The sequence below is a fragment of the Orbicella faveolata genome, unplaced genomic scaffold (genome assembly GCF_042242905.1).
Source record: "Orbicella faveolata isolate gen_17 unplaced genomic scaffold, um_ofav_v1 contig_35, whole genome shotgun sequence".
In the NCBI taxonomy this organism is placed as follows: Eukaryota; Metazoa; Cnidaria; class Anthozoa; order Scleractinia; family Merulinidae; genus Orbicella; species Orbicella faveolata.
Window position 1 is genome coordinate 14866049 of NW_028301564.1, and position 25267 is coordinate 14891315.

Consider the following 25267-nt stretch of genomic DNA (forward strand, 5'->3'; position numbering starts at 1 on the left):
CCACTTTAACCTGTACAACATCTACTGTGCAGCATGCCAAATTGCAAATTTTCCTATATTGTTTGCATCATTAGTTACCAGAATGTGACCGTTTGAGTTCATGATGAAATATATCAAACACGACCGTGTTTGACCACATTTCCAAACACCGAGAAGAGAGTTGAAAATACGACGCGCAGCGGAGTATTTTTAACAAACTTCGAGGTGTTCTGAAATGTGGTCAAACCCTGTCTCGAGTGTTTGATATATCTTCTCAATCGAAACTAAAACTGAGGAGAAAACGAAGAAATGAAATCGTAAAAATCTACGCTAATTAAGATCACATATCCAAACACCGTCACGGTCATGATTTCCGTTGTCTAAGCTTCGTGAATTATTAATAAGTTTGAGAACGTAGTGTACAAATTTGTAATGATACTCAGTGGGGAAATAATTCGATGATCACCCTTAATTAAGGCTGAAATGAATAACAAAGAACAAATCATATCATGAAAACCATTAACAACAGTACCCGCAATGTTAGAGTGGTGCCGACAAATCTGCACACAACCAAAATTTCATGCCAAGTTTCTTAAAAACTCCAATTCTCGTACCATTTAAGTTCTGAAACATTTAAAGAATGAAAAATGTGAAATATTCTAATACACTGAGGTAATCTTAGAGTTATAAACACACACGTGTCTTACAAGGAAATTATTAAAGCATGCCCTACGAAAATCAGCCAATATTAGCAAGATGAGCAAACGAGAGCATAGGTAAACAGAATTATTTTTCAAAGTCATCGAAGAAGCGCTCGACTTTTCGTACACAGCACATTTGTTACATTTGCTTGTTAGATTCAGACTCAGAATGAATTCGCTGTTGAAACCTCTCGTTTGGTCTCTGTCGGTAATCGGGACCTTTTTCAGATCGGATGCAATGATTGAATGGTGTTGTCATTATGTATCACTGATTGTTTAGAAAAGACATTTCATTAAAATTCACCAAATGCGCAACTGTGGATAAAAACCACAAAACTGTCGATAAAAACCAGAAAAACGTGATTCAGCTCTCGTCATATAAGAAGTTGAGGAAGACCCACTGATCGGTCAGAATATCACAGCAACAACTTTTTTTTACAAGCTTGGTAAAATGTCATTTGGAGCAGTCTTTGCAGTATCCATCGCTGTTCATTTGTACTCAGCAGATGGTAAGTTCTCTTTTTGATTTAATTCTCGTCAATAAGTCAACATTCTGTATAGACGAGTCTTTCATACAATGTCAAAAAGAGCAAGTTAACTGCTTTGAATTTCTTTTGCGGCAAGGAAGCTTTCTTCGTTTAATGTCTTCCTTTGAGTATTTTTTTTTTCAGTAAATGCTGTACCTGCCGACTCAAATGTTCAGTTTATTGACTCATCATTACTGGCCGGATGAATAAATTTATACCGAGCCGAGATTGATTTAAATATTGTATTCTGTGTCAGAAAGTTGAAATCAGCTAAACGGTTTCACTCAGCAGTGAGGTTACTTTTGATCAATTTCATCTGGTTTTCCTTTTGTTGGTGGGACTTATCCTGTATAAAATCTGCCAAGGCCGCAATACAATGAAAGTGATTAATTGTGTCAATGATATTCGACAACATTCATTGTGAGAATAATTTTACAATGTCTTAATGACACTTGCTTTTCAGTTCATCGGTCGAACGGCTATTCAGTTTTGGAGTCATCTTTCATTTCTAAGTGTTAATTTGCAGGCGGTTGAGAGTAGTTAGGAAGTAAATAACGGCAGGGCATGCGTACGAAATGCTTTAAAAGTTCTGACAGAAACTATTGAAAACGCCACCGAAGTTAACATTGCCTTGTGGCAATACCGACTGCAAACACGTTTCATTTCAGTTATTCCAAGTCCTTCAAGCTATCAAACTGAATAACAAACTGACATTCGCTTGCCATACAATTGTACATCGCATTATTTAGCATTTTTGTAAATTAATTTCAGTTGTTTATACTCGCTTAAAGAATGTCAGTTTTTCATGAAATTCACGGAAATTGAAATTTTTACTTTCTGATTTCTAGGAGATGGTTCGTTGATAACTGGTAAAGTGTAACAGCAGGCTAGCTGTTAATATCGATTTCAGCAGCGTAGGTTCCCTTCTTGTGAAATCATTTATACGTGAAGAAAATATTAATTGCGTCTTTTTTCGTTTCTGTATTTTATGAAAATCACTATAGTCCTCTAGCCAATAATGATGCTTTAAAACTTGAACACAACAAAATTAATGTTCATCTATTAATGTTTCTGTCTGAACTATACTACGTGTAACAGTGTTCGTGGGTGGGATCAAATCAATCACGCAAGCGTCTTTCATTTGCAACAATGTCCTCTGCCAAACATTAAGTCCTTTTGTGCCCTTCACTTCTCAGAGATAAAGTTAAACAAAGAAAAATAATAAGTACGGATGTTTAAATCAACCAAAGGAGCTCCTTACGTCTGTCAAACGAACCCCTGCCTGTCTGAAAAACCAAAACATTAGCACTCTACTGGAGCGGTTAAAATTACAAATGAGGGTCATACAGCGAAACCTAATACGGCGAACCAATACTCTATGTAAAGACTCGAAGGAAATACAAATAGCTAGCCGGCGTAAAGCGCGGGTAAACGTCCTGCTTGAATGACCAAAGCAAAACACTAAATTCCAGTCCGGAAAGATGCGACAGAATATCAAACGCGGGGTGATTGCTTGTATTTTAATTATAAATCTACCACTGAGCGTTCTATCACGAATACCGTTCTCTTATTGGCCACGAAACCCTCTATCTATCTAAACAATAAATTGTTTCTGTTGAGGAACTATCAGCCGATAGTTGCCCAGCGGAAATTTGATGTTTCGTAAAACAAATATTTGCCTGAGAAGCAACGCGGCGTCGAGGCGAGCAAATATTCTAGTTTTAAGAACATCACGTTTCCAGGGGACAACTATCAGACCGATAGTTCGGAGACGTAAACACTCTATTTTCTTTACTGTTTACCACAAAATTTTCCTCTGCGTGCCGGTTCAAAAATCGTATTGAATTATTTTCAACTTTTGTAGATGAAAGTCGTGACAGCCAAATGAAAATGATTTGAAAAAGTAAACGGTAAAAACTTCGTCTGTCAATTTTTTTTTTCCATAAGCCCGCTTGTCTACAGAAACATATATTTTCATGCGCGACTCAGTATTGTTCACCCGGGTATTTTCTTCTGACGGGCACTATGGGCAGATAGTAGAAAGTTTAAGCACGACGTTTACGGCAGACGGCAAACGGCAAAGATTACCCCCGAATTTGTGTTCTTTTATTCTAATCCTTAATTAAATCACACAAAAAAAGGAAAAATGTGTCCTATTATTCACCGGAAATACAAATATTTTCACTCTACTGAATAGACAGCTGAATACAGACGGCAAAAGTTTCATTTTTGCCGTTTGCCGTTCGACGTAACGTCATGCTTAATCTCTCTAATGTCTCTCCGCCGATGAACATTATCGCATCATGTGTTCAATTTAAACCAATAAGAATCGGAGAAATATATCACCAAAGACGTCAAAATATATGGCAGGAAATCTCGTGCTTATTATCTTATTATTAAATATAGAACCATTCTGAATATCAGCCCTTGTCTAAGCCATAAATACCTCTAACTTTGCGACAGCACGCGTGGGAATTTAAACAATTTCTCCTGCTTATTCTCTCAAAAATCCCGGAAACAGATCTTAATCATTTTTCGGAATGAGTTACGTGGATACTTCACTGATTATTGTATTATTTCTCCTTGCTTTTTGTGATTCAAGTTTGTTGTTGAATAAGGTATAAGGCTCTAAATCCGACTTTGTCCAACACAACTTCTCTCACAAATAATTTCCCTCTACCGTATAATCTTAGCTCTACGTCTTCCAATTTTAACCCAATTTTCCTTCCCTCACAGTGGTGTCGGGAAGAGAATACAAGTTAACTGGAACAACCAATTTTCGCATTCAACGTGGAGAGGTCGTTACAGTAAAAGGTACAGTGACTGTGTGTTCTTTTGCTTTCGTCCAAATTTTTCTCACGACAATTAGGATGAGTTTTTGAACTGAGCAACGAGTTCTTGATTCAATTTATAGTAGTTTCTAATGAAAATAAAAATTCTTGACGCAAAAACACACAGCGTCCAATGCTACATGAAAAGGACTGCCTGCTTCCTCTTTCAATTAAAGTCTGAATTGCGCAAGGCTGATTACAACATTTTATGATCGAAAAATCATTGGATTGTGTAATATATTCGTAACCGGAAGTTGTGTTAAGCTGTTGTATTACCCAAGATGCTTAGAGAATAAAGTTGTTGTGTTGAGCAAGCCTAGTCAACTTGTGTTGTTATGTCACCGAGCCATACTTTTGCTAGTATGTTTCATTTTGGCGACGAGGATGGGATCCTCTACATGCACGAAGACGCATGAGAAATCCAATGAAGTTTTGATTTTCTCTGTGTGAGGAAAAAGGTTTGTTTTCGACCGAGGCAACTTGATCAAAGTTTGAGCACGTGCTATCAAAATGGCGGGAATTGGATTGTTTGGTCGTGTCGGCGAGTTCAGCCCTGAGCGAGAGACTTTTCGTTCCTATGTGGAAAGAATGGAAATGTTCTTCATGGCAAATAATATCATAGAAGAAACAGGCGAGGGTAAAGAGGAAGCCAATCTCGCAGTTGCAAATAGAAAACGTGCTATCTTTCTGACTGAGATTGGACCCGAAGCATATTCTACCCTGAGCAATCTGCTGGCACCAGTGAAACCAAAAGACACTCCTTTTGCGGACATTGTCAAAGCATTGGAGAAACATTACAATCCAGCGCCATTGGAGATAGCAGAGAGTTTTCATTTTGGAACTCGCTATCAAAAACAAGACGAATCCATCAGTGACTTTATTGTGGCCTTGAAGAAGTTATCGATTCATTGTAACTATGGAGAGTTTCTCAACCGAGCTCTGAGAGACCGTTTTGTGTGCGGATTGAACAATCCCAAAATACAGAATAAACTTTTGAACACCGAGGATCTTTCTTTTGAGAAAGCGTGCCAGATTGCAAAGTCAATGGAAATGGCAGAGAAGAACACCCAAGAATTCCGTCCTGTCAGTGCAAGTGATGACAGCCAAGGCATAGTAAATAAACTGGAAACTGTAAACACTAAGGAACCCTCATGTTACCGGTGTGGTGGTAAGCATGCTGCACCTAAGTGTAAATTTAAGTCAGCAAAATGCTACAAATGTAGCAAAGTAGGTCACCTTGCATCAGTTTGTCGCAGTAAAGATGTTGAGTCTGGCATGAAAACAAAACAACCAGGAGCTAAAGGTACTGTTCATAGTGTCTTAGAATCAAACACAGAAGGTTGTGATGATAATGATGAGTTAGGTATTTATTCCATGTATGCAGTTGGTACAGATAATCCTACCAACAAAAGTTATACTGTAGAAATGACCATAAATGGTTCACCATGTGCAATGGAAGTAAACACTGCAGCTGATTACTCAATAATGAGTAAGAGCACACATTCTCAGAAATTGAGTAATTTTCCACTTCGTCCGTCAAAAGTTGAATTGAAAACCTATACGGGTGAAACCCTTACAGTGTGTGGTGAAATGCTGTGTGATGTAGTGTACAAGGGCCATGAATATACATTGCCAATTATTGTAGCTGATTATGAGAAGAAGCCTACTTTGCTGGGAAGAAATTGGTTAAACCAGATAAGGCTTGAGTGGGGTGAAATATTTAGTTTAACAAGATCCGAGTTGGAAAGTGCCAAAAGTCAACTTGATGGATTACTAGTTAAACACAGTGAGTTGTTCAAAGATAGCTATGAGGGCATGAAAGGGTTGGAAGCACACATCACCATGAAAGATGGTGCAAAGCCCATGTTTATTAAGCCACGTAGAGTTCCATATGCACTAAAAGATGAAGTCGAAAAGGAGTTGGATAAGTTAGAGAAAAATGGGGTAATCGTTAAAACTGACAGATCAGACTGGGCAAGCCCAATAGTAGTTGTGCCAAAGGCTGACAAATCGGTTAGAATTTGTGGGGACTACAAAGTCACCATCAACTCAGCTGTTGAAGATGAGCAGTATCCCCTTCCCACCCAACAGGACTTGTATGCTGCCCTCTCGGGATCAAAATTTTTCAGCAAACTTGATTTGTCGCATGCATATGCTCAGCTAAGTGTTGATAAAGCAAGTCGTGAGTACCTGACAATTAGCACACACAAAGGACTCTATTCCTACACCAAATTACCATATGGAGTTAAATCAGCACCTAAAATATTCCAAGCTAAAATGGATATGATTTTGCAAGGAGTAGAAAAATGTGTGTGTAAGCAGGATGACATTCTTATTGGTGGTGTCAGTTGGCAGGAGAATATCAAAATCCTGGCTGAGGTATTGGAGAGGTTGCATAAATATAACCTGCATTTGAAGATGGCAAAGTGTGAATTTCTGAAGAGGGAAGTTGTCTATTTGGGTTTGAAGATAGATGCTGAAGGTTTGCATCCAGTTGAGGAAAAAGTGGCTGCCGTAAAAAGGGCACCAGTACCACAAAACGTCAGTGAGTTGAGATCTTTTTTGGGCATGGTCCAGTACTATCACTCATTTCTTCCAGGTTTAGCAACCACACTAGCACCATTACATGAGCTCCTCAAAAAGGGTGTCCAGTGGACATGGACAAAAGAGTGTCAGCAAGCATACGACGCTTGTAAACAAGGTCTCACCAGTGATGCACTGTTGGTGCATTATGATGGGGACCGTGAACTGAGACTTGCTTGTGATGCGTCCAGCTATGGAATTGGAGCAGTTATTAGCCATGTGATGGATGATGGCCAGGAGAGGCCAATAGCCTATGCCTCTCGGACACTGAGTTCAAGTGAAAAGAACTATGCACAAATTGAGCGTGAAGCATTATCAATTGTTTTTGGTGTAAAAAAAATTTCACCAGTTTTTGTATGGGCGTAAATTTACCCTGATCACTGATCACAAACCATTGTTGGCAATTTTCAATCCAAAATCCGCTATTCCCACACTAGCAGCAGCTCGAATGCAGAGGTGGGCTCTAGTACTTTCGGCGTATGACTATGAGATTGAATACAAAAGATCTGAAGACCATGCCAACTGTGATGCTCTCTCAAGGCTACCACATGAGGACTCCACAGTGGGAAGTGAGGGTGTGGTCTACAGTGTGAGGGTAATTGATGATGATTTTCCAATCACTGCAGAAGATATCGGAAAGGCAACCCTTGTAGATCCTGTACTTGGTAAGGTACATCAATTTGTGATGTCAGGTTGGCCAGAAGGGTGTCCTGATGAGACCCTCAAACCCTATCATAATAGAAGAAATGAGCTGTCCTGTGAACAGGACTGTGTCCTTTGGGGCTCTAGGGTGATTATTCCACCAATCTTTAGAGCCAAAATGCTGGGGCAGTTGCATTGGGAACACCCTGGTATATGTGGTATGAAAGCAATTGCTCGTACATGCATGTGGTGGCCAAAAATGGATCAGGAAATCGAGGAAGCAGTGAGAGTATGTACAGTATGCCAAAATGTTAGAAATGCCCCACCCAGTGCACCCCTGATCCCATGGAAGTGGCCAACTAGACCATTTCAACGGATCCATATTGATTTCTGTCAGAAGGGTAATGATTACTTCCTTGTAGTAATCGATAGCCACTCAAAGTGGATTGAAGTGAAACATATGAGCTCTACAACTACTGAACGGACTATTGATGAGCTCCGTTTAATTTTTGCTACTCATGGTTTACCTGAAGAGGTGGTGTCTGACAACGGACCACAGTTTACGTCCATTGAATTTACCGAATTCATGCGCAAAAACGGCATCAAGCACACGTTGGTTCCACCCTATCACCCTCAATCTAATGGGGCAGCGGAGAGGTCTGTGAGAGTTGTTAAGGATGCTTTAGTTAAACAGGTGCTTGAGGGTAAAAAGGGCATCTCTATGAAGCACAGACTTGCTAATTTTCTATTTCGGTATCGCACAACCCCTCACAGTACAACCGGTGTGACCCCCGCTGAGTTGATGGTGAAGCGTTGCCTAAGAACAAGATTAAGTCTGATTAAGCCTAATCTGGCACAAGTTGTAGAGAATAAGCAAGAGAAACAGAAAATGTATAAGGATTTGAAATGTAAGAGGGAAAGATCCTTTGTAAGAAATGACAGGGTGCGGGTACGAAACTCGAGGGCCAATTCTAAGACTGATAAGTGGATTCCAGGCACTATAATTAAAGTTTGTGGGCCCAGAACCTATGTAGTTAGGACAGGACACAAAACCAGATATGTGCACACTGATCACATGATAAGAGCACATGATAATGTACCAGATGATGTCAGTGAGCCAGATGTCGTGGTGCCTGAATCAAGTGGTCAGAAAATAAATGATGATAATGTGAATCCTCTCGATAGTACTTCTGAACCACATGTAGATCTGCCTGAAAACGAGGATACTGTTGTATCTCCTTTAGTTGTAAGTAGTCCACCTACAGTTTTGCGAAGATCTCAAAGGATTAGAAAACCAGTTGTTAAACTTAACCTGTAACTGTAGGTTATCACTATGTCTTGAGTATAGGTGCATCCTGAAAATCTGGGGGAAAGCAGTGTAATATATTCGTAACCGGAAGTTGTGTTAAGCTGTTGTATTACCCAAGATGCTTAGAGAATAAAGTTGTTGTGTTGAGCAAGCCTAGTCAACTTGTGTTGTTATGTCACCGAGCCATACTTTTGCTAGTATGTTTCAGATTGGAAGCAAGCATATACTGGTTACTTTAAATAAGCAATAAATCTAAATCCGCTTAACGCTTAATACTAATCTTGGTCGTAATCTTCAGTTTAGCTTGTTCCAAGCTCTCGGTTTTTGTGGGCGAGGACAAACGGGTGTGAATGGAAACGAAGCAAGCACGAATGCGAGGTTGATCTGCCGAGTGACTGGACGAGGCCATCTTCAATTAAAAAATGAATCAATATGCTTTTTTCTCTATTGACTAGGTTACTACAAATACTGCCTTGCATCGACCAGTTGTCCCTCCTGTATTCGACAAGTTTACTTGAACCTGTTCGGCACAAGCCGATGCCTTGCGAGCATAGGAAAGTCGCAGCTAGACTGTAAGGAACATCACTTCACTCACGTATACACCGCTCCCAATACAGCGGGCTCCTATGGTATTAAGGTACTGATCTATGAACCAATCAAATCGAAGGGATAACAAACTTTCAAAACTTTTGGTTCTGGAAAGAGGTCTATACATATATACAATGTACAAGAGTAATTCTACCTTCCGTACTCTTCTCAACCTAGGAGTCTAGTAGTTGCTCTCGTAAGGCCTGCGGAATGAATGGCTTGATACCCTTTGAGACGACAATAGAACAAACAACAGAAACAATGCCTCTAGCCCCAAAACATTAACAGCTGCTACCAAGCAAAAGAATTACACGCTTTCGAGAGCTGCTACACCTCTGCTAACCTCTGAAAGAGGAGCATTACTGTAATTAAATATACCTTATTGTAGTGGATATTTCTTAATAAAATCTACATTTTACAGTTGGACTGGCCCGCGGATAGCTTTGCTAGTCTAGGCGGGGCAGTCTATCAATAGTTACAAATGATTTATTATTATTATTACTTTTATTACTATAATCGTATCTATAACAAAATTCTCGATCATAATTGGTTCTCCGCGCGCCTATTTGTCACGTAATCGGCGCGCGATCACGGCTTCATCAGCTTCCTTGGGCTTCCTTCGCAATGTTTTCTACAGTTTTCAAAGCTCATGAAAAGCGCTACAGACGTTTTCGTTAAATACGTACATGTTCTCAAAAGACATTTTTTATTCCGAAATTTGTTATAGATATGATTAATTAGTAATCGGACCTCGTGTCGTACAATTCAGGGAGTAACCGTGCTCGTATTTCAAATCGGCCTCGCGCTTCGCGCTCGTCCAATTTTGAAATTACTCGCGCGATTACTCCCTGAATTGTACTCCACTCGGTCCAATTACTATTACTTATAGAAAAATAGAAAGTTAGAAAAAAAAGTGAATAAAATATAAAGAAAAATTGGGAAAAGAATGTGATTTAATAGATAATATATTTTTGGTTGTCTGTTTGACTGTTGGTTGGGTCTTTTTTTTTGTAGTGTATTTTTAGGCCTCGTCCGCATTAGAGAACCTGGAAGATGACGAGTTTGCGCGCCGCTTCAATAGCTTTGCGTCCTCGCTACATTATTTGCAGTGTATTCAGCGTTCTCTTAAAACGCTCTAGAATGCTAATAGTCAACGAGAGTCACCACCACCGTGGTGAGGGCCTGGTATCGTATGGTACCTTGTTGTACATTGCTATATTATATAAACAATAAGTTATTGTGTTTTAAGATGCAGGAGGTGCTCGAATATAATTGTAACTCTAACTTCGTTTCAAGCAGTGGACTCCTTGTTGGCACAGTCTTGGTTCAAGGTTAGTTCACTTAAGATATCTGTACACTGTACACGTGATATCGGTGTCAAACAATAGATACGCAACGTTCTATCAAGTCGCGTTAAATTCACGAGATCTGAAAACACCTCATTGATGACTGCCAGAGCTTGTTTTGTAAGGTGAAAATTTTGGAATAAATGAGTGCGTAGCCATGAATTTTGACATATTACTTGCTACGATTGACACACATATATAGAACGTGACACAGACGTACCACAGATATTTTGGGAGGAAATAAGGATAATCCAAGCAATTCACAATTTTAATCCATGGAAGTAATCAAAGCTAAAACCGGGTTCATAGCAAATTGGGATTTGCCAAGTTAACAAGTTTACCAAACCGGAATTTCAACGCGTACGCCCTTTTAGGAAAGCACTTCGCTTACACACGTTTTCAACAGATTTATCCTGACAACACGTCTCCAAGGCGCGTGGGCCTATTTTTCGAGTGATCTATTGAAAAGAATTCCGGTGTATGATTGGTTACGTATGACGTATTATGCGTGTGACCTATATGACATAATGGCGTCTAAGGCACTCAGATCACGATTAAGATAATATGGCTTAGCAACCAATTAAAACGTACTTTTAACAATTCGATCTTTTATCAGATGGTAGCTCTTTTTTGTTTAACTCTACAGAGTTATTTTCATGTTTTCTTAACCTTATTTTCTCAGAACCGCCCTCTATAATAAACAGCTCCAGTCTTCCAGTTGTTTTCTCCGGCGATTCTCTCACTCTTCAGTGTTCTGCGCGCGGCTATCCTCAACCGGTTATCCGCTGGTACAAGGACGGTAGTTTGGTTCATGAAAATACAAGTCTTCAGTTTTCCTCTCTCAACGAGTCTGACACAGGGTTTTATCAGTGCAACGCATCTAACATTGCTGGAAGTGATACATACGAAGTTGAAGTCCTGGTTAGAGGTAAGGTACCGTTGAGAATCTGTGTAGTTGATAATGTGTAATGTTGATTTTGTAAATAAGCTTTTATGGCATGCAGTATTTTTAATTGAAAATAGCTCTCCTAAACACATTCGGAGAAGAAATTGAGAAGAGCCGTGACCTAATGGCTAATACGTCCAGTAAGCTCCAGTGTTCGAGCCTTGTCGTCGTGTTTTTCTGTTTCGTTGTTGCTTTTAATTTAATTGTTGTCATGTATCGTGTTATGGTGTCAGTCAAGAAACAGTTCTCGTACAGTACCTCTCTTCAAGGACTGGCTACAAAAAAAACCTCTTGGACTGACCGGCCTGGTAAAAAGAGTCTACACTCATTTTCATTCAGGGGGAAAAGACATATTTCTCGCATTGAATCTGGAATAAAGTGCTGCTGTATGGCCAACCAAGCGTCCGTTTTTGCTTTATGCAATTATCAAACACGAAAGACCATGCTTGACCATATTTCCAAAACAACGAGAAGAGAGTTGAAAATACGACGCGTAGCAGAGTATTTTTTTGACGAACTTCGAACTGCTGGAGGCAATTGAAACCTTTACTCACTCACACCAGGTGCCAAGTGCCAAGTAGAACACAATTCACCTCCATGATCTTCTGTCCTAGGCCGATCTCTTGGTCCTTCATCATCTGCAGCTGCCTCCGTGCATCGTCCAGTGTTTGCTGTTATCGTTTGTTATTGTCCCTGGCTCTAAATTTCAGACATTGTGCATGGCTGTTCTTGCAAGTGCTTATTGATCAGTCCATTAATTCAGTTTTTCCCTAACCATTTACATTCCTTTCACCTATTAGCGGCTTTAACTTTCCTTTCACGATCTTTATAATTATAATGATTTTTACACTTTATTCAAGTATGCTGGATAATCAGCCCAGAAAATTTACGTTAGAACATAAAACGGGGCCCTGTTTTCTTTTCAGAAAGAAGACCAATCATAAACCAGACCATTTTAGCACAAGACGCCGACAAGCTGCTTCAAAAGTGAGTGATAATCTAGACACAACACGTCACATGGAAATTTTCTTTTCTTTTAGTGTATTTACATTAGTATCCGGCAAGCGATAAAAACTCTCCTCAAGTTAATAAACCTGCCTCAGAAACTGCTGTGTCAGAAACTGAACACCATATTTCATTTAGAGTTCGTTTGAAGGTGACTTGCTACAGAGCACACCACCGTCTTTTTGAAAGAGCAGATAACTTTAACAGAACCGAGAATAGGGCCAACGCTCACAATAAAATACTTATCGTACCTCTCTGGTAGTCTTCGGTGGCATCTCGAGCGAACTCGGCCAAACCCTGGTTCGTATTTTGGCGAGCCACAATCAAACCAAAATACCCATGATCAGAACAAACGAGCCTGAAACTCTACGGAAGCGTACCAGAAAGGTACAGTTAGATATTAACCGTACCCAAACATCAGTGACTTGATATCGCAGGACATCTGACGTGACGCGGCGCCTGATTGGCTAATTCAAATTTTGGCTACGGTAAAGAAGAAATAATATATTCTCTTGTTTGGATTGTGCCGTTGGATAAAGCTAATTCTTTTTTTTCTTTAACAGTGATTCAGTTGTCTTTATAGCCCTCCTCACACACGACCTCTTCTCAGGTGACAAGGCGTTCAATATAAAGTTGGTTTGGATGTTACCCAACTATGCGCGCTATCTGAGCCACGAGCCTCGGACAAATGTCACTACTCCCTACCCTGGGGAACATAATTTTGAGGTAGGCTGAGAAATAAGAGAGGAGCTGGGAACAAAGCTGATCAATAAAGAAAAACAGATTTAAATCATTGGCTTTAGTTACTAAGCTTTAGCGTGATTGCATTAAAAAGTATTCCAGTTTTAAAAATGCAAATGTCTCATACAAACGTTTCTCTATTTAAAAGTTCGTACCCCCAGACAAAGGTTTGTCCCCACAGACAAAGTTTGTACCCACAGACAAAAGTTCGTACCCCCAGACCAAAGTTCGTAGCCACAGACAAAAGTTCGTAACTCCATACAAACGTTCGTAGCCCCCTAGACCAGTTTTCAATAGTCAGATGCAAAACATTTTTTTAGGGTGGCCAACTAAAGGGAGAAGAAATTTTATTTAGTTTTTTAAACTTCGGCCATTTCACCATCGACAGGGTAGTTTATCCCATCAGTTGTAAGGACCTTGTTGACACAATGATCCACAGCAGTTTTAATTTTGCTTATCTTTGGTCAGATTGAGCAAATTCAACTTGGGGCATCCGTGGAAATCAATATTACGGTTCAAATTGATCACAAAAGCACACTGTCCGTTGGTAGACACTTCCTGACAATACCGACTTTCCTCATGTATGAACAGCGCATGGCAAATGGTGCAACGAAGATTTTCGTGGGCTCAGTTGAATCGGTCACAGTCAACTTCACAGTGAGAGAAGGTACAAAATCTGTTGACATGGTTTCCATAACCTCCATCGCAGTTATTAATTATGATTGCTCAGATGTAATATATCAAACACGAAAGACTGTGTTTGACCACATTTCCAAACACCGAGAAGAGCGTTGAAAATACGACGCGTAGCGAAGTATGTTTGACGAGCGTCGATGTGTTTGGAAATGTGGTCAAACACTGTCTTGAGTGTTTGATTTTTCTTCTCAATCGGAACTAAAACTTAGGAGAAAAAATCTTTAAAATCTATGGTAATTAAGATTAGATGTCCAAACATCAAGTTTGAGATCACGTCACTCATATCCTTTAACTTAGTTTAAAAGAAAAGAAAGGGTTCGCCGCAAAATCAATGTAGCTTTCCTAACTGTAAATTCTAAACGTCTTCCTCGAAACTCATCCTCTCCTTCTCAGCAATGCACGTGGTGAAAGGACACTGAAAAATAGGCCTCAGGTAGCGTTATGCAATTTCAGGTAATCTTATGTACTTCTGATTACTTCCTGGCAGATGTTTCCAGAGGATTTCTGATGAACCCACTGTCTGGTGAAGTATACTTTTGTAAAGAGAAGAAAAGGTGAACTTATTAAAATATCTGATGGAATGGCTCTGACAAAATTAAGGCCATTGTGCAAAGAGTTTTGGGTAAACAAAATGAGAAAAACTATTCCCCCTTCTAATAATACCCAAATGTGATCGATGTTTGTTTCTGCCAGTTTAAACTTCCACTATGTGAATAAACTGGCTACCTGCCTCACTTAGTATCGTATAGCCGCTAAAGTTTTTACTACGCTCATTCTTGTTTGTTTCTAGTGATTCTGTTCCCTCGTGCTATGTGTCATTTGATGGTGCTCAGTGGACTGGTTTGTACTCTATATAGCTTTATAATTTAATGAACTATAATTAATTTGAACCTTTTTACGGTATTTAGACGGTCTCAGTGGCTTTTACATCGATCTGACGTAAAAAATGATACGTTCTTTTGAATGAGTGTGGGCCATTGAACGGATGTCCTTTCCAATCAAAACGTCAATCAAGAACAATAAATAGTCCCATTCAAGTAGCTGTGGTAGTCTAACTTTACATTTAAACAAACTAGACACTTAAAGAAGGTTACCGATTTTTAAAATAGCCGGAATGTACATCATGTATGCATCTGCTTTTCGCGGGGGCCTGAAGTTGTAAGTCTTCTAGGATTTCTTTGCGAAGAATGACCAAAGGAAAAAAAAAAAGGAAGAAAAAAAATAGGAGGAACTTACCAAAGCTAAGGCAGGTTTCTACCTTTTAATCTTCAGATTACTTTAGCAAATTCAAAGCGGGTGCGTAATAAGTACTAACAATAATGTCAAAATTTTAAACCTTTCATTTTCCCTTAGGAATAGATTCGCGAGTAAAGATGATTTCTGGAATGATTGTAAGCGGTTTGCACAAAAGGATTTTTGCCGTGACAAGAAATGACCGATGTCACGTGGTCAGTGAGAATGGCATTATTTGGAGTTGCATAACGCCCGAGGAATGGCAACAGGAGTCATCTTCAAAAGATTTTGTGCGTGCTGTCTCAGTTCCAAGAAGCCTTAAATCAGCTCTTCCAGAAAGTCACTTTGTTAACTTGAAAAATGATGGAACAGTTTCTTACGGAGGTAAATATAAAACGACGGACATTAGGCCCAAATTCCTTCAATGAACTGCAAATAAGTTAAATTATTTTAAGTAGGGTTTCTATCAAGCAAAGAAATGCGCTGAGATTTAAAACGACATGACTGGCTTCTAAGTTTCAACTGCACTAAAAATACAAAAAGGTGACAATTTTTTGAAGTAAAGGATCTCGTAGTTCGATTCATATCAATAAGGTAAGAAAAAAACCGGCAGAATTCATGACGTAACCTTTTCTTTAATAATCGTTTCCTCAAGCACGTTGTAGTAATTTCAAAACAAATATGTCACCGATTCCACTGTTTCCACATTATTTACTTCCTGTGCAACAACTAATAGGCCATTTCCGAGTTACGTTGTGCCTCTATTTCAAAACGAGTCTTCGTGCAAAACCTTTCATATGAAAATGAGTTTGATTTGCATGGAAAAGAACCTGTAGGGGGAACTCATTTTCATATGAATGGTTTCGCTCAAAGACTTGTTTTGACACAAAGGCAAAATGCAGCACGGAAATGGCCTATTAGTTAGTTAGTGGGATAGACCGCCTGTAGGGGATTCTAGGTTGGAATCTTTGCATGTTTTGTTAACTAATCGACAAGCCTCGTTAAATTTAATTGTCTCCCTCCACCCAGCTGTGCAACTGGGTAACAGGGTATTGTTCGAGGGCAATCCTCTAAAATCCTAGGATCTCGTGCATGATGGATTAGAATAGTCCTATCCCCTTCTCAGACCTTTCTATCCCAGCGTTTCTGTAACCTCCTCTCGAACGTTGGAATGTTGATGTTACTATGGTTACTGCTTTCAGGATCAGGGAGAGGTCTACACAGGAAGGATAAATTAGGAGTGTGGAGGTTGGTGGCGTTATGGGACTGTTCATAAGTGATTCTGGTCTATATGGATCATACATCGTTATTTAATGATGGGACAAATATCAGTATCAGTACATTTGTCGCACGGTTGCATATAACTTAACTGCAATGTCTAGAGGGTCGATTTTTCATTTTTAACGTACGCCTGTGACGGGCCTGCTCTACTTACCGTTGTGGATCCCTCGTCAAAAGCATCAGAGGTTCCGGTTTGCTACGTGGCCTGAGACTAGTCTGTTCTGCGCGCATGCTTTGACGTAGAGCACGTACTTCGTGTTAGATATAGCTGCTGTGTACCCGCTATTGGAACTCAGCGTGCTTTTCTATATATAGAGATGCACGACTGGCTCTTGAATTGCCCCTTCTTAAATGTAAATAATTTCACTTTTTCGTGTTGTATTCTAAACCAAATAGAAGATGGTGTTCCTATGTTTTATAAGAAAGTAATGCACTTTTGAGGTCTAGAAAAAACTGCTGAAAGAACTCGCGTCTCGCTCATACGTCCAATAGCAGTTTTTCTAGACATCAAGCGTGCAATATTTTCTTAGAGTACATGAAACACCATCTGCTATTCAGTAAATACATTTCCGGTGGGCTAGCCTGCGAACAGATTGTCATGCGTTGAGGCAGGAGCAAGGTCGATCGATGAGGAAAGCCGTGAGTCTGCTGCTCCTGCCACAACGCTCGCAGGCTACCGCTGGGCAGACTAACGAGTGGAGTTCGAAGAATTCTAAATTAAATTTCAATCATTTTATGAAGTTAACTTTTCATAGAGAATGTAGGATCTTTTTCTCGTATAATGCTTCATCTACAGTGAATGAATCACATTTACTCGTAAAAAGTTTTATACTTTTATTATTCATGTTTGTTTTCTCGTCTACCAAAAGATATCTTAACTTTTTTTTTTCTTTAATTCTGCTCTTCTAAAGGAGAACCTCATATACATGTGTTTTAAAAAGTAAATGAGAGATCGTTGGAATCTATATTTCTTTGCAATCTTGAGTTTTTCGTTGCCGTAGTGTTTGGCGAGATCATGAGGTCCCTAAACGGTGCACAAATACACTCTTGTAATGTGCTTATCTTAAAGTCTTTTCCAAAATAATGCATTTGTCCTGAGAAAAAACACTTTGTAGTTTCTTCACTCATCGATAGTTACACGAGGAAAACCATTCAGGATCGTTTAGCTTTAGAAAACGTTTTTAAAAGTTAGCTCAAAGGATCGGCTACTTCTAGACCCTTCTGAAATTTCTAAAGCCGGGACTGATGCAATGTAACTTAGCTTTAGAGGGCTTACCTCAGGAAAAAGGCCTGTAAGTTACCTTCTCCCTCTCTTGGTTGTAAATAAAACCTGTTATTGCAACAGGGCCTAAAAGTTGTGCAGTGGTAATATATGTTACCTGCATTGAAAAAAAATGTCGTGCCACACAAGTGCAACAATTACTGACGGTCGCGCCCATTGTTTCTGCGCATCCTTACCGCGCACATTATTCATGTTAGATGTACAGCGACGGGCCACGTCACGAAATACAAGCAAGTCTACAGACTTGCTTGTATTTATATATTTTTTATAAGGCTTGGTGCCGGTTGCGCTAATTTCACCCGCAGTTACTCTTAGATGGTCGAAGACCCCCTAGTTTCTTTTCATAGATCATTTCCTTTACTGATTTTCTCCATTTTAATTACAAACAGACAGAGGCAAACGTTTACTTAATAGACTTAGTTGTGTTGAACTGAGTACGTTTACCTGATGTAAATGTCATTAATGCTGCTTCTGTTATTGCTGATAGTTTGTAGGCTAACTCGTCTTAAAATAATGAAAGCTTCTAAAATCGCACACGGTCTTCAATGAGCGTTATCTCGAAAACAAGCACGGTGACTCCCCATTGTTTTCGCTTACTGCATGGCAATTCAAATTTTAAACACGTTTGTACGTGGGAACGTTTTTGTAGTTCTAATCAAAACATGGCATACCCTTGTTGCTATTTCAAACCTGGTGATACTGATAAAATTTCATGTTGTTTGAATTTAATGTTTCAGTGAACAAAAAGCATTTTCAATTAGCAATATTCGGCCCTATCGGCCTTTCGAATCTAGTATTTACGAGACGTCTCCGTCATTTCCTAATCTTCTTAACTCATGAAAAATGACTTGTTCATTGAGATCCTCTAGTGTTTTTAATACATTTACAAGCACGTAGGTGACGAAAACCGGGGCAGAACTATCTTTAAAAATATATTACCAGTTGAACACTAAATTAATAATTCGCCCCATTGGTTTAGTTCTAAGTGCCAAATTGTCAATTTAAACACTAACCTTTTAAAGCTGTTGTCGAGCTTTGTTTAAATAATACTTTACAAACGAAATAAACAGAACTGTTTCGCTATAAATTAATGGGGCTCAAAAATATGTGTTCGCTAAATTAATTTCTTTTAAATTCCAAAACTCACCGTTACTCACTCATACAGCTGTAGCAAAAAAGTAATTAAATTGTAGTCTAACTTTAATGTTAAATTACTGGGCATGATAGACAAAAAAAAAAAAAAAAAATACATTACAAGCGAAAGGAAAATAACGCTTACGTAAGCATTAGACCTTGAACTAGAATTTAAAACGTGTTGATAAATTGCTCCTTTTTGTTTTAATCAAAAGAAACATACATGTAATAGGCTTTTGACAGAAACTAATTAAAACGTTTTTCCGCTTAACTGCTTGTCTAATCTTTTCGTTAATAATTCATTTTGTTTCGCCTTCTCAGCAAAATATTCTATACGCAAGGACTTTATTTTGAAATAGCACAGTAGCCAAAGCTCAAATAATATAACTAATCTCGTCCTGGAATATACAGCCAAGAAGAGGCAAAAAAAGCTGGGATAATGTTAATTGTCTCAACTTGAACTTTGGCCAAAAAAGCTGGAAAGCTGGTATGATTTTTGTTTCCAATATTCCACCGACAGTCGGTTTGTTAATATTTGGCACACAGTCGCGAACATTTTAACATTTTAATTAAACTAATGTATTCTTTGTTATGCAAGAACATTTTAAGTCTGCCCCAAGACAGCTGTCAAAATATATTTTTAATATATACAACGGACCAATTGACCACTGCGTGATGTTTATCTTACAACTGGTTGTAGAAATAACTTTTATATCCTCTCTGTCGAAAGACTTGATAAATTTTAACTGGATTCCTCCCTTTCCCAAAATTAAATTAAATTATTTACGAATGTTCTCACTTGGAAATGTTATGGCTGCCCTTTAAAGTGTTTTTGTGTTATATTAGAACCAATCAAGTAAGAATTAATGAAAAAGCTCACATTTTGGGTAAATTATTATTTATTCAGGAACTTTCATTTAGAGCATTTGATTGATGTCTACTACATTTGAAGTTTTTTATAGTTTTTCCTTTGAGAAAATGCAGCCAGAAATTCAGCCAACATCTTTGAATGCGGAGCTCCTTAAATTTTCACGAAGTTACTGAGCCACGATATTCAAAATCCAGATCTGAGCAAAAAGGAAATTGAACTTCATTTAAAGTTTCGGTCGTAAAAATGGACAATGCCACTAACTCTTCGGTCACTGGTTCCAAGGGAGAGAGTTTTGAACTGATAATCACAAAAACCTCGATTTGTATGTTCGTTCTCGTTTTGTCCTTAATTGAAAACATTGCGGTTCTTGTGATACTAAAACAGAACTGTGGAAATCGAATGAGAACTGCTAATAGCTTTTTTATCGCAAACATGTCAGCAGCCGACGTCCTCTTTGCCGCGCAGAATATACCACATGCATATAACAATTATATCCTGAAGGGCCGATGGATTCTTCTGGGAAACATTGGAATGGTTTTCTGCAAGATCGACGTTTTCTTTTCTCTCATTTCCATGGTGACCACAAATCTTACCATCTTGGCCATCGCTGTTGATCGAGTGTTTGCCGTGTACGTTCCCTTCAGAAAAATTATCACTCGAAGAGTTTGCCTCTCTATTATTTTCCTGACATGGTTCATTTCCACCTTATTCGCCTCTCCCATGCTGCATTATGCTGATTTGAAGAGCAAAGGCGAAGACTTCATAATCTGCAGCCTCACGAACGTAGAAGTTTTGAAAACGTGGTATACGGTTTTGGCGGGAATTTTAGCAACGACACTCATCACAATGCTAACTTTGTACACTGCCATTGGAGTGAAACTTGGGCGCCGAAAATTACCTGGCAACGCTAGCCAACGAGGCAACAGACGGAGAGAAAAGCGCAATCGCGACATTTTCAAGATGCTCATCACGCTAATAATTGTGTTTCATGTGTGCTCGTTACCGATTTTCACTCTACAGTTGTCCTACACTCTCGGATTCTATGAGCTATTGAAAATAAACCAGATTCGTTTTATTGCCCTTCTGTTGTTCTTCTTGAATGGCGCAATTAATCCCATAATTTACGTCACTTTTAATGGGAGCTTTCGCGATGGTGTGAAGGCGGCTCTGCCAAAGTGCTGCAAATTCTCCAGAAGTGTTGTTTACACTGTTGACAGACATGCAGGCACAAGTAGGAGAAGCGCAGACAGCGGAAATTCTGGAAGGTCTTCGACTCAGCTTTGAATGGAAAAATCAGAGAAAGGTCTGCATGAAGTAAAACGACCTTTGCATCTATGAGTGCCGTAAGCAACCAGAACCATTGAAACTAATAATGATTCACTTTGTTCCCTAACTGCAAGTGAGAGCGAAATTCATTGTACTTTATAACAGCTTAAGACAGTGGTCATTTGTCCTGTAGCGCTCAAACGGTATAAATGCAAAGAGCCTATAACATTTACTCCATTGACAAGGACAAAGATGACGGCTAAAAATTACATCCATTTGAGCTCGGTTTTTATTCAGATTCCTTTTTCTTATTGATTTACATGTAAAACAACTGGCAAGACATCGCATCATCTACAGTATGGGTATGTTAGACCCTATATTACGAACTCACAATATGACCAGTTCACAGTTGATTGCTCAGTCGGCATAATCGTGGGCGTTGTTTTTAACATCGAATTTGTGGTAGTAGATATAATATTATGTATGTAGGAAGAGTTTATCATGTAAATCGTGATTTTAATCTTACTGCAAGATTTAGATCAGTACTTCTTCTATAAACACAGTCTAGAACAAAAAGCGCAGCGCCAAAAAAAAAAAAAAAAAATTTGAACCTCTTTGTTGGATAATTTAAATGCGCATAATAACTTCTCTTTTTCCTGACAGTTATCACTTATTCCTGTCTGCCTTGAAGATGTCATCGACAGTCTTTCCCTTCGTTTTCGACGATTTCCATAATGTATTATATGGGGAACTAATTGTTTGACACTTCTAGTAAAGTAGCGCGAAGCATTGTAGTATAGTGAAGTGCAGTGTACTTTTTTCATTGTTATCTCCTGTGGTCTTAATTATACTATATTGTCTTGTTGTCAATAATAATAATAATAATAATAATAATAATAACAATAATAATAATAATAAACATTTCTAGTGGCTGCAGCTCCGTTAGCTTTGAGTGGTACGTCTTTTTTTCTTTACAACTATAATTGTTAGTGTAAACATAAGGGCATAAGTGCAAGCACAAACCGACATGCACAAGCGAGTGGAGTCCTTGAACAATTATGATCAACACTACATGATGGCAGCTCAATATCAAATTTTAGGGGGTTTTTTTGGGATCGCAACATCATTAAAGAATGTCGCGATAAGGTGAAGCTTAAGGTTCTCGTTGAAATAACACGGGAAGTAAAGAAGACGCCATGAATAAAGGCTCCTCTTTTTGTAATTCATTGTACTTCGATTTCTCCCAGGTGCACACTCAGTTGGGTACTGGGAATTTTGCTTGAGATTTATACTTGTATTTATGTTACGATGGTGACCCTGACTTAAAAAGGAAATTGTCTTTTTTTTTCTAAATTCTGCTGGTAAACAAAGTTTATTTTGGCAAGATGCGTCATTGGAGGTATGCCAAACACGGCCCCCAGCCTAGCTAATGTCTTCTCTTGTTTTAGATACCTCCCGCCGCCTCCCATTCAAAATCAAGAGACTTAAAAAATGATAGCTAATCATTCTCTGGCCAAGATTGATTTGAATGGCTTTCTTATTTGTTCCCTTAATGTGGATGTGCCCATTTTGTGTATTTTGTCCGACAGCTGATTCAAGCAAACAGCTGAACAGAATCGAGTTTCTTCGTTCGAAAGACACTCGATAGCTAGCAAAATGAATATCGAGAGTGCAACGAAACTCAGTGCCAACTCCACCATGAATTCCACCTCAGATTCGTCAAAAGGTTCACATGAATCACTAACACAAAGAAAGAATATTACTGTGTGGGTGATTTTCCTGGTGTTTGCGTACTATTTGGCGATTCTTCTCTCGTTGGTCGGTAACATAGTCGTCATCAGAGCTGTTAAAAGGATTGGAGGGGCATTGCGAAGAAAAGTACACTATCTCTTCATAGTAAACTTGTCCGCAGCCGATCTTCTCTTTGCTGCCGAGACGATTCCCATGATATGTGTGCATATGTTATTAGGCGGCGAATGGCTTATCAAAGGTCGTTTTGGTAATTTCCTTTGCAAGTTCGACGTGTTTCTCTCAGCAGTTTTAATTCTTACATCGAATCTAACGATTTTATCCATTGCTGTGGAGAAGTACTTTGGGGTCTTTTTTCCACTTAAGACGATGGTTTCGAAGAAACGGGCGTATTTCATTATCGCAGCCACGTGGATCGCAAGCGCAGTTTATGCCACTCCACTGTTTTTCTTCGCCTATCTCGAAAAAAGTCCCGATGGTAAAGTCACCTGCTATGTTTGCCCGAACTGCGAAAAGGTGAGACGATGGTTTATATTTCAAACGGTTCTGTTGGCTGGCGGATTTGTTACAACATTGGCTTCATATTCAGCAATTGGGATTAAGATATCGCTCCGAAAAGCGCCTGGAATTCAACTGTCTGGAGTGCAACGAAACGGACGAGTCAGAAAGCACAAGGCGATAAAAATGTTGGCAATGCTGGTGTTTGTATTTTACGTTTCCTTTATACCATTTTGGATTTATCAGCTTTCCCTTCTCTTCAGCTTCCACGAGAAACTGGGTCTATATTACAGCATCCTTTCACCTTTCTTAATGCTTTGCAACGGAGCTGTGAACCCCGTCATTTACAGCGTGTATAACATGGATATTCGCCGAGAGTTTGTGTCCTTATTTACCTGTCACTGTAAATCACCCTGTTCAGCGGTGACGTTTCAAACAAACCATGTGAGAAGGGGAAATAGTCAGAAAAAAGGTTGTACAATTGAAAGAAAAAAGATTTATGTTCATAATAACAACCTGTATGAAGAGACACGTCTGTAACTATGGTGACTTTAGAACATGCACTTATTACTCTTCAGGTGATAAATATTGTAACGTCAGCAAGTTGATTCGATTTTTCGTCAAAACCTGCAAACGTAAAATTAGCGTTGGAAAGCCACAAAGGATCCGGAGGGTTTTGATAAGATAACTGACACGTGGCAAAAGCGAACTTCAATTTTGCTGTCACCTCACAGCCCATTCTGAGAAATGATAAATTGTGTGTTGACTTCAGTGTCTTCAGTTGCCGACGACTGACAAAATACAACTGATAATAATATCAAGCGGCCCAACATTTTTCAAGCGTCTAATCTCTCTACGTGCTGGAGATCGAAAAAGAAAAAAAAAAAGTGAATTTGAATGAAAAATCGGGTCGAAGACTGATTGAATTTAAATATGGATCTTGTATACTTTCCACGTTGCTGTACATTTCATTTAAATTTAGTCCTCCTTTCATTTGGATCAGGAAATTATAAAAGTCATAACAATTACCCAATATCAAACTTGAAGTTTCCAGAATATGCTCAGTTTAAACCTTTTTTGTATTGGAGCAGATCAAACAAACATGTCATCAGTGCAGCAAACAAAACCACAGTGAAAATAGAAAATGGTTATTTAACTGATCTTTGCCATTTTGTTTCTCTTGTACAGCTCAATAGTTGCCGGAAAAAGAAACTATCTGATTACAATAAATAACCTTTTCGCGAAAGAAGAACCGATTCCACTCCCTTCATGCAAGACTTCGGAGAACATTTATACCACGCAAACACTGACAATGACAATAGCCAATCAGAAGCCGGTAAAGTAGGCAGGACTCATTTTGTAATCATTCTTATGACGTCACTGATCTAAGTTGGTTGTCCGGATACTTACTAAGTGCTTACATAGATTGTTCTTGCTGCGTTTCATCGCGATTGAGCTTTAGTTTTAAACTTTGTAAATTTAAATCCAGAAGGGAAAGGAGCCTTCACTTAGGTGCTAAGGAAGTAAATAAAATCCTCTGTCCTCACAAACTATTGTTGCTTTTTCTTTGTTTTTAAGAGCTATGAATTGTTAACTTTCATTTAGACGACTGGTCAACGGAAGCCTGAGTAATTCTGAAGTATAATAGAACTAACCAACTACGAAGTGAAAGTAAGATAGAGTTTATTACCAAAATGCCTTCTTTGTCGCTCTGTCAATTATCTTATTCACAAGGCACATACATGTCAGAATCCCGTCACAACACCAAGGTAATCAGTTCAAAATATAATTTGTAAGATCGCCATTGTGTAGTTGCGCAACTATGGTGAAAAAAACCTCACTTCCCGTCAAAAAACGAGGCTGGAGTTTATTGGGCTTTATAGACTATCTCTTGAAGCTGATCATGATAAACTAGGAAGTGTGGTTTTCCTTTATGCGACGGATTTGTAACAGTTCCCGTTATGCAAGTAGTGCAGATGTATTCCTGCCGATTAGCCTGAGTGGCAAGCGTTCCTGTACGAAGAGCTTGTTTTGCATTGTGGCCGCGCGTAAATTTGAG

The 25267-nt window shown here is 38.9% G+C and overlaps 3 protein-coding genes across 4 annotated transcripts; all 3 read left to right on the top strand.

Moving 5' to 3' along the window:
• Positions 1–1026: 1026 nt before the first annotated feature.
• LOC110042924 (uncharacterized) lies at positions 1027–24758 on the top strand. Of its 2 annotated transcripts, XM_089272871.1 has the most exons (13): positions 1027–1189; positions 3944–4021; positions 9028–9209; positions 10410–10491; positions 11189–11434; positions 12379–12439; positions 13021–13183; positions 13667–13865; positions 14382–14448; positions 14685–14734; positions 15248–15511; positions 16330–16375; positions 24397–24758. In XM_089272871.1, the coding sequence occupies exons 1-13, from the start codon at positions 1132–1134 to the stop codon at positions 24551–24553; spliced, it is 1653 nt and encodes a 550-aa protein (XP_089128997.1). In that variant the 5' UTR covers positions 1027–1131; the 3' UTR covers positions 24554–24758. The 2 variants fall into 2 exon arrangements, with proteins under 2 accessions (XP_089128997.1, XP_089128998.1); XM_089272872.1 differs by lacking the exon at positions 24397–24758 and having other exon boundaries at positions 16330–19095.
• Positions 19712–21906, top strand: LOC110042920 (substance-P receptor-like). The gene has a single exon (XM_020748302.2). The coding sequence runs from the start codon at positions 19939–19941 to the stop codon at positions 20977–20979; it is 1041 nt and encodes a 346-aa protein (XP_020603961.1). The 5' UTR covers positions 19712–19938; the 3' UTR covers positions 20980–21906.
• Positions 22220–24334, top strand: LOC110042948 (neuropeptide Y receptor type 2-like). The gene has a single exon (XM_020748337.2). It carries the CDS (start codon positions 22618–22620, stop codon positions 23746–23748), a length of 1131 nt encoding a protein of 376 aa, XP_020603996.1. The 5' UTR covers positions 22220–22617; the 3' UTR covers positions 23749–24334.
• Positions 24759–25267: the final 509 nt, after the last annotated feature.

Excerpts from the sequence above, each read along its gene's own strand:
- LOC110042924 (XM_089272871.1), top strand. The coding sequence starts at position 1,132 with ATGTCATTTGGAGCAGTCTTTGCAGTATCCATCGCTGTTCATTTGTAC. Across the intron at positions 4,022-9,027 it reads AGAGGTCGTTACAGTAAAAG|GTTACTACAAATACTGCCTT; the intron begins GTACAGTGACTG and ends TCTATTGACTAG. Across the intron at positions 9,210-10,409 it reads CGGGCTCCTATGGTATTAAG|ATGCAGGAGGTGCTCGAATA; the intron begins GTACTGATCTAT and ends TTGTGTTTTAAG.
- LOC110042920 (XM_020748302.2), top strand. The coding sequence starts at position 19,939 with ATGGACAATGCCACTAACTCTTCGGTCACTGGTTCCAAGGGAGAGAGT.
- LOC110042948 (XM_020748337.2), top strand. The coding sequence starts at position 22,618 with ATGAATATCGAGAGTGCAACGAAACTCAGTGCCAACTCCACCATGAAT.